Source organism: Pteropus vampyrus, unplaced genomic scaffold (assembly GCF_000151845.1).
Source record: "Pteropus vampyrus isolate Shadow unplaced genomic scaffold, Pvam_2.0 Scaffold58, whole genome shotgun sequence".
NCBI classification, from domain to species: Eukaryota; Metazoa; Chordata; class Mammalia; order Chiroptera; family Pteropodidae; genus Pteropus; species Pteropus vampyrus.
In genome coordinates, this window is record NW_011888839.1 from 6,647,890 (window position 1) to 6,656,723 (window position 8,834).

The window sequence follows — 8,834 nt, forward strand, 5'->3', positions numbered from 1 at the left end:
AGGGAAGTCTATCCTCAGAGTCCAGAGGCCTGGAGCGCGCCGGGACCTAGTCCCGCAGGCTGCCCAGGAGGCCAGGTTTCTTTAAGCCACCTCTAAACCTGTGCTATGAGTTTCAGCATCGGACCTGGTTCCTCTCGCTGTTCCAAAATCTGGCGCCCCGCCATATTAAACTGTTTTGTCAACCGGGTCCTTCTCACCACCAGGAGCTCCTATTCTCCCAGAACATAATCCCTACTTTTCTCTGTCCACGTCCCCCAACACACCCCTTCCAGGGAAGACTCATTATGAGTCGCGCTCGCCGCCGCACCCGGCCTCAAGGTCACTCTGATCGTCCGTGAAGCAGACGTCCACGTCGCTGTCGTTGTCGCTCTTGGGCTCCCCAGGCTCCGGGGGGTAGTCGGGCTCAGCGCCAGGGCCATCGCTTGTCTTGGCGAGCAGGTTCTGGCCGGGGTGGCGGGACTTGACGTGGCGCTCCAGGTCTCTGCGGCGCACCAGCACCTTGCCGCAGAACTCGCAGCGGTACGGTGTGTTGCCCTCGGCATGCAGCCGGATGTGCTTGTTGAGATTGCTAGGGTCTCCAAAGGGCCGCAGGCACACTTTGCACTTGAGCGGCTTGTAGCCAGTGTGAGTCCGCATGTGGATCTTGAGCCCGTACTTGCGCGAGTACAGCTTGCCGCAGTAGAGGCACAGGTGACCTGTCTTGGGCCTGCCCGCGCCGCCGCCCCCGCTGCCACCACCACCCGCGCCACCCGACGGCACGATGGCGGGTGGCAGCGTCCCCGCGTCCAGGCGGCCGCGTCCTTTCCCGGCCGCCATCTCGGAGAGCTGCTGCGTGTGCATGGCAATCTCTCGGTCGATGCTAGCCAAGGATCCCAGCTCCGCTGGACTTAGAGCGGCCGCAGCCGCTGCCGCCGCCGCCGCCGCCGCGGGCCCGCTGAAGTAGGAGATGGACTCCGGATACTTGAGCAGCCCGCCGAAGTGCAGTTTAAGCGGGTAATAAGCGGCGGCGGCCGGTGAGCCGTAAAGTAGCTCCCCGTTGTAGACGGTAAAGGCTGGCATGACTGCGGGCAGATGACTGCACTCGCCACCCGGGTAGGCTTTCAGCCCGCCCGCGTCGAGGGCTGGCAGTGCGCAGCGCTCGAGGGGCAGCCCTGTCACCCCGGGCAGCTGCGTGTAACGCGCGCCCGGCAGCGTGGTGGCAGCGGCGCCAGCGGCGGAGGCGACAGCGGGTGGGGCCCGCTCCACGTGCTTAAAGGCAGACACCTCTTCCGGGGGACTAGAGAGCAAAGGGAAGCCGCGCAGGGCCCCCGAGCAGGGCAGGCCAGGAGGAGGCGGCGGCGGCGGGTCCCCAGTGAGCAAGCACTTGGGGTGGTGGTGGTGGTGCCCGTGGTGGTGATGGTGGTGGCCAGCGCCGCCCGCCGCCGGATTCTCCCTGCTTCCAGGACGCCCTCCCGGCCGACCCCCGCCCAGGAGCCTCCCTAAGACCAGGCCGGTCCCTGGTTTACCGCCGCCCTCCTCCCGGTAGGGGTCGCCATGAGCGGCCGCGGCCGCCCGGGCCAAACTGGCGGGCTTGAAAGCCGAGCGCACGCCGGGATAGAAGGCCAAGCCGCCGCCCCCGGTTGGGGAGCCACCCACGATGCCGAGGAAGTGGCCGTGTCCCCGGGCGGACCCGCTCATGTCCAGGGTGCGGTCCGGCTGCTCCTTGCCCTTCTTGGACGGCCCCCACTTGGCTGGGGGTGGCGAGGTGGCCGAGGGTGTCGAGGAGGCCTCGCGCTTGATGCTCTCCCTCGCTCCGCTGGCCTGGACAGGCGGCAGGGCCTGAAGGTGAGGCCGCAGAGTGCCCGCCGGGGTGGCCGCGGCGAAGTCCGGCACCGGTGGTTTTGGAGAGAGGCAAAGGCCATCCGCAGCCCCAGCAGCTCCTGGGCGAGCCGCGTGCTCCTGGTGCAGGTATGCGCGGCCCGCGCCGCTGCTGAGCACACAGTGGAAACGTAGGTGCGCCTTAAGGCTGTTAGGGTATCTAAATGTCCTCCAGCAGTACCAGCAAATGTAGCGTTCCTCCCCTGAGCGAGAAAGAATAGAAAAGCGACCCCATGAGAGGCAAACACGCAAGAAAGAAAGAAAGCGCCAGCGCACCCAAGGCAAAACCGAGGTTTTGACTAGCGGTATGGAGAGAAGCAGTATTCTTAGGTCCCGGCCAATAATTGAGTTCAGTAGCCACACTGTAGCAAGAACCGGGAGAAGTCCCCAAATGGCCCACTTTGTCACTATCTCCATCCTCAAGGACTACTTAGAGGCCAAGAGGGGGTAAGATCTGGGCCTCTCCAACGAAGACTTCCTCTGGGCCATCCGAGCAAATCTTCGTTGGGAGGGCAGAGCTCAGGCAGACTGGCCAGGGAAGAGATGAGAGCAGAGAGCAGCTGTTGCTCTAAATCAAGTGCTGAGGCTGTGCTGTGCACGGGCCCATCTGTTGGCGTTTGTAGAATAGGTGGCGTATGTCAAGGAGTTTGGATAAACTAAACAAAGGCCAATCTAATGGTCGTGAGCTCCTCATTACCAGGCAAGACAATATCCTGTATGTATGGGCCATATGTAATCATTCCTTTTCATAGAACAATGTCTTTTATGTCAACTACCCACCCCTTCCACCCCTCCCAGCCTTAAATACTTTGCCTGAGGTTTTCCTGGAGCGTGACTAACTGAAGAACCACATAGGGACTATAATTTGCTATTCTTCAAAATTATTTGTATCTTTATTTCCTCTTTAACCCCATTTAATTTGATGGGAGAAAGAAAAAATCCTGTGTCCTGATCTTCTAAAAACCGAAGGATGATGTTGCATTATCTTGTCAGTTTTTCCAACTGGTAATTAATTAATTCCTAGATAGCTGCACAAATCCAAGTGTAGCCTTGGAAAAGATATGTAGTTTATTTTTATTACATGAATACATATAAGTGATGTAGGTATAGATACTCAGCTTTTAATAAGTGTGCTATTCTCTACCAGAACTATGTGTTTTTTGTCAAATCTTTTTTTATTTAATATTAACATCAGTTGTTTTTAATTTTGTCAGAGCCTGTGAACACAATCAAGAGACATATGTACGAAACAGATTCTGATCACATGGTGAAAGTTAATTTTCACTCAAAAGGTCGTGTTACATCTGTACAGAGATCATTGATTTGCAAATGGATGTCTTTTTAAATGTTGTGGTTTATTGATAATACTGAAGGGAAGGATTTCTGTGAAAAAGTAGTTGAGCCACAAGGAAGTATCCAAAATATATGTCAGTCTCATTAAATTTGATGGAAAAGATAAATTTTCTCTCCTTGCACACAAGCAGGTCAAACTTCTAAAACATCACTACAGAACAACAATGCGGGGAAATATGCACATCTTCCTCCCTCGTGTATTTTACTTCTAGCTTGTCGTAAAGCAAGTAGTATCCAGCAGATAACTAAGATGGAATTTCAAGTAAGGAGCAGTTTCTTCCAGCTGAAGCCATGAGAGCAGAAAGAAAAAAGTAGAGAAGAGGATTTGCCTATGAAACCCTATCCTAATTGTTTATGGAAAGCTTGGATAATATCATTTTAATGTTTCTGTTACATTGAACAGCCATGTAAAATAAATCTCGAAGGAAAGAAAAAGAGAGAAGAGACCTCCTGGGTTCTCTTGGTGTGTATGCTGATTTAATATCTTAAATAACCTCCATTCTCCTGAGTTCAGACCCTCCCTCTCAGTATCCCTTTTTTAAGAGGGAGTTTTCAGAGGTTGCCCCAGAATGACTCAGCTCAATGCAAAGCCAAGTAAGATTTGTACCTAAAACAAAGGGTCAATATTTTCCTTAACCTTATTATTGAATTGAAATCCACTGGAGTTAGTGAACATTGGAATAATAGCAGCCATCCCTACCTATTTCTTCCCTGTTTCAAGATTTAAGTAGATAAATGTTTTCAGTTTCGATGTTTCTTTTTCAGTTCATCTTAACCACTGACATGTTCTCTGGACTCTGAAATCTACCCTATACCAAAAGTATCAAACACTTCATAAGTGACTTCACCTCCTCTCCTTCATGTAACTCTAAGGTTGTCAAGATTTCAAACGTGTCAAAAGTCAGGATTCAGAATAACCCATACCTTCCCCGAAAGAAAAATGGTGTCTATTTTGACATTTGTTACCATATAATGTTTATAGGCTCAGTTGGCTGAAATGAAAACACAAGGGCCACCACTCAAACGAGTTGCCTTTATACTATTTGAGAGTGCCTAAGGAAGTGTGTTCTATGCAGAAATGTCTGGCCCCTAATGGCCAGCAGCCCTCAAAATTGTTCTGTAATATAAAATTTGAGAGTTCTCCACTATGGGGTTTTTGATGTTTCTCTTTTACTGAAAGAAGTTGACAAGAGAATTTAATATAATGTGATACAAGGAACAAACTATTTTAGGATAATTTTTATGAATACTGTACATACAAATATACCCACAAAATCAATAAAAATGATTTATAGAAGACAGTGATACTTTGAAGTGATTCATTGTTCTGAATAAACTTCACTCTGCCTTATTCATGAAATGTTTGATTCCCACATTTGTACCAATTTAACCCTATTTGTAAAGGGGTGAGATTGAGCAGACAATTTAGGAGGAGATCATGCTAAAATATTTCGCAGCATTTTATTATGTTGATTTTATTATTAACTGTGTCTTTAGGAGAAATTACAGATAAACAATCGGCAAGGGGAAAAAAATCATGGAAGCTTTGTGCACTAAAAGTGAGTCTCAAGATCTTTACTTTAGCACCTCCCAGCTTTTTTCCATGGGAATTGTTCTTCAGTGTTCTAGGGAAGGTTTGAAAATGTTTTTCTCTTTAGTTACTGCACCTTAATTTGCATAAATCCGCTCTTGGCTTTGGAAGGGATCAAATAAATCTGAAGAAACTGGGATACATCCCAAATTCAATTTAAGTAGGGAGGGGGAAGTGAATAAATACCATTTAAATGGAAGCGCCTCAGTACCTGCCAACTGACCAGCTGTAAGTACCGTAATGCTTCTAAAATGTCGTAGAAACACATTACTATCCTTCAAACCAATGGAAAAGAGATGCCCCTCCACCTAAAAGCATTCCAGGCTTGTTATGGTTTCTGGAGCTCATAATGTGATTATTCTAATAAAATGGTAAGTCTTTATTAATACTTAATTGAATACATGTGTCTTTGGGTATGCAATAGGAAAGGATGACCTTCATGAAGTTTATAAAGAGTAGTTCTTGCCTGCCACTTTGAGCCAGACTATTATTGCCACTTCATCATTGACTGTTGATTTTAAGGAGATAGTGGTGACATCGCCTTTCTGCCCACACAGACTGGGAATCTGAATTTAACTTTACACAGCGCAAGAGAAAGGCTTTTCAAGACTGGGGACTTGCCCAAAGATGAGAGGAAGGCTGGAATCGTGCCCACCCGCGATGGCCCGGAGGCCCTCTTGGAGGCGGTACCTTTCTCGTCGTGTGTCGGAGTTGCAATTGTGGGGATGTCAAACCACTGAGCCAAGGAGTTGGAATACCACACGGTCAACTCCTCCCCTGGCTGGACGTCTCGCAGCGCTCGGTAGAAGATCTGGGACGCAAGGAACAGGACAGCTTGCTGTCATTTCCTGGATAATTGGTCAGAACACAACTGAGAGGAAAGGTTGGAATCCCCCATTCTGATACTGTGTGACCTTGGAAAAGCTATTGGACCTCTCTGAATCTCACTTGCCTATTTTTCAAACGGAAAATAATAGTATCTACCTTACAGGGTTGTTGGGATGTTTAAATGAGACTCGTAGCTAAAGAGCTTTGCTCTTAATATTGCTGGCCACCTTAGTGACGGTTGGGTAGACAGAATTGGCAGTGGGGGAGAGGCCCACAGTACCTGTCCTCCGGGTAAGTCTGCAATAGCTTCCAGAGTCTGTTCCTGGGGGTTCCTGGCTGCCCGGATTAACCCTATCCATTCCAGAGGGGAGCCCCCCGACTCGTCCACCAGCTCCCCTCTCACCATGCGCACCTGCAACACAAGCAGTGGTCGTTCTCCCCCGCGCCACAGCCAGGCCCACAATCCAGAGGGAAAGTTTATCCTCCACCCCAGCCGACTCAGGAAAACGGTTGTGTTCGCTTTGGCCAGACTGCTGTGGGCTGCTGGGAGGAGGGTAATTCCTTAGGATCCTTGCTTAGGAGAGGAATGAAAAGCGTAGGCAAGCTAATATAGCAGTCCACCCCTCTATACCCCACCCCCCCGCCTAGGCAATATGAGGGGTGAGAGCATCCCCCCACCCCCGCAGCACCTGGGCGCATCTCGTACCAAGACGTCCCCCACTTCCACCCCAGCTCTCCCTCTTGAGGCTCAGAGAGCAACCCAATTACCAGAGCAGTGACGTTTCGCAGTCAGTTCCAGAACCTCCACCCGAGTTCCAGAGTATCCTCCACCCCTTCTCGTGTTCCCCCATTCTCGCTGCTCCTCACGGAGGTGCGGAGGCAGCCCAAGTGTTTGAACAAAGTAGCCACAAGCTGTCCCGCCATTTAAAAGCAATTAAAGCACATTTAAAGAAGAAGGCGTAGTGCGCCGCCAACCTGGCTTTAGACCGCGAAGGACATGATGATTGCATGAGCAGCCAGATGCGGGTGCCATTGGCTGGGCACTGGAGCAATTTCTTACCAAAAACGCTCTAAACAGCCGCAAGCCGAAGCTAAGGTCCTCTCCCGCCCCACCCCACCATCTTCATTTCCCCGTGGCTGTTTACCGACCTTTGCCCGCTGGGACGCCTGAGGGCGGGCGGGGGCTGTGAAAACCCTTCTATGGTCAGGGATCTCGACGTTGTTTGGGGAGTCGGAGCTGAGGGGTTGGGCTTGACGCCTCGCGGTTGCGACCCTGGGCTCTCAAAGCCCGGTTGCAGGCACCCGGACCCGGTGCCCCAGGCGAGTGGGCGCTTCACGCCCTTGGAGCCCTCGTTAGAGCCACCACCTGGCTCACCCTCTCTCCATTTACCCCAAACCCACAAGCAGACATCCGCAGAAAGAAAATTCTGGGGAGGTTCCAGGAATTGAGAGTTTCCCAAGGATTATTTTTTCAGAGGAGATGAGATTAAATTATTTTAAGGTAAATTTGAGCTCAAATTAGCATATTAAAGGGAAAGATAAGGAAATTCCTCAACGCCTTGACCGTTTTAAAAGAGAGGAAAGGGGCATTTGTGGAGAGAGACTGGGGCCACCCGCGCCTCTGCGAAGACCCCAGAGTTGCGGGAAAACCGCACGTTCCCAGTGGTCCCGGCACGAAAAGAGCCCCGTGCACCCCACCCGGGGGCTGTCCCCTCTCAGCCCCGTCCTCTTCCCTCAGCCCGGCCCACGTCCAGCTCTTGTTTAATGCAACTTGCAGAAAATAATCGGAGCCCCCTTAAACGGCAGAGTTCGCAGGTAACGACTCAATCACCCCATTCCTTTACTTGCTCTATCTACTGGTTTCTTGGGCCAGGGAAAAGGGAAGCGAACAACAGGGGGCGAAGGTAGGAATGGCTAATACCTTTTTCTTGGGCCCAGGTTCCCTGCGGTCTGACAGGTACTTGCCCAGCTTGAAGGTTCCAGGCACGGGCCCAAGGCGCAGGCCGGCCGGAATGCAGCAATCGGCACTCACGCTGGTGGCCGCAGCGCGGGCGGCTCCGTGCATTGCTGCCGCCGCCGCCAGGCAGGCGCTTGGGCGCGCCGGGTCCTCGGCAGGGCGCGAGTGACAGTGCCGGAGTCGCGCGCGAGCCAGGGAGCCGCGCCCCGACGTGCGTCCTCCGCCCGCGGAGTGACGCGGCCGGGCATGCACTGCGCCTTTTCAATCAGGGCGGGCGCCTTTTGGCATCGCTAGCGCAAGGGCGCGGAGTTTGGTGAGAGAGTTGCGCTGCGAAGCAGCTGCAGAGTCCCACCCGAGAGGGTCACATGGAGTGGTTCCCTCAGCCCCCTGCATAATCGAGGCCTCTGAATGGCTGGCGCACAATGGTCCAGGCGACCTTCCCATTCCTAAAAATCCAATTTGTCAAGGGCGAAGAAAAGGCGATGGTGAATCAAAGGTCCGGCGGGACCATTAATCCTCAGCATGGGGTATTGTCCTCGAGACAGTTACGATATTTTAAGTGACAAATCCACTGTATAATTTCTCCATAAATTTTACTTCCTTTTATTGTTCGCCGACAAACCAGTTTTGAGAAATAAGTGACTACTTTAAGTCTACTTGGCTGATTCCTTTGAACCTTGGTCCACTTCAAAGATTTTTAATTCTCTCCCCTTGGCTTTATTGTAAAGGAGATTAAACAAAGAGATGGGGACTGTTTGGAGGACTTGTTAACTTCTATTGATTTCTGGCGTGTGCCATACAGAAATTAGGCAGGTACTTGATGGGAAAACACCAGAAAATACCTACACTTTTTAAATGACGACCATATTACCATTTCAGGGGATTGGGTTCAGGCCAGTGGTCTATTTAGAACCGCTTTATCGTTCCCTCTGTCCAGTTTCGCCCCGAAATATGGAGGCGTCTGGACCAGTTTGGACAGATGAGGTCAGCTGCGCATCACTGCTCTCGGGTACACCAGGGGCCCGCAGTTTCTCTAGAGAATGGGAAGGGGCTGTAGGGCCACGGCTTTGTGGGGTATCCTGTGTCCTGACCACGCCTAAGGAAGAAGACGGGTTCTGCCCGCTGGGTTTTTAACCACGTCTCCCCCACATGCTAACCAACCGTTCCAAATCCTGATTTACTTTTAAGTTTAAAATTGAGAAGTCCTTAAGGCTGACTTCTTGGGAACCAACAAACTGGACTTTTCTT

The 8,834-nt window shown here is 51.3% G+C and overlaps 1 protein-coding gene across 1 annotated transcript; it reads right to left on the minus strand.

Moving 5' to 3' along the window:
* Positions 1-282: 282 nt before the first annotated feature.
* Positions 283-7,694, minus strand: PRDM13 (PR/SET domain 13). The gene is made up of 4 exons (XM_011360762.1): positions 7,551-7,694; positions 5,910-6,041; positions 5,492-5,612; positions 283-2,060 (listed from the first exon to the last, which is right to left on the minus strand). Exons 1-4 carry the CDS (start codon positions 7,692-7,694, stop codon positions 283-285), a joined length of 2,175 nt encoding a protein of 724 aa, XP_011359064.1.
* Between the last annotated feature and the right edge of the window lie 1,140 nt (positions 7,695-8,834).

Coding starts and splice junctions, on each gene's coding strand:
- PRDM13 (XM_011360762.1), bottom strand. CDS start 7,694: ATGCACGGAGCCGCCCGCGCTGCGGCCACCAGCGTGAGTGCCGATTGC. Junction 5,613..5,909: donor CAGACTTACCCGGAGGACAG/GTACTGTGGGCC, acceptor CTTGCGTCCCAG/ATCTTCTACCGAGCGCTGCG. Junction 2,061..5,491: donor TCCGACACACGACGAGAAAG/GTACCGCCTCCA, acceptor TTTCTCGCTCAG/GGGAGGAACGCTACATTTGC.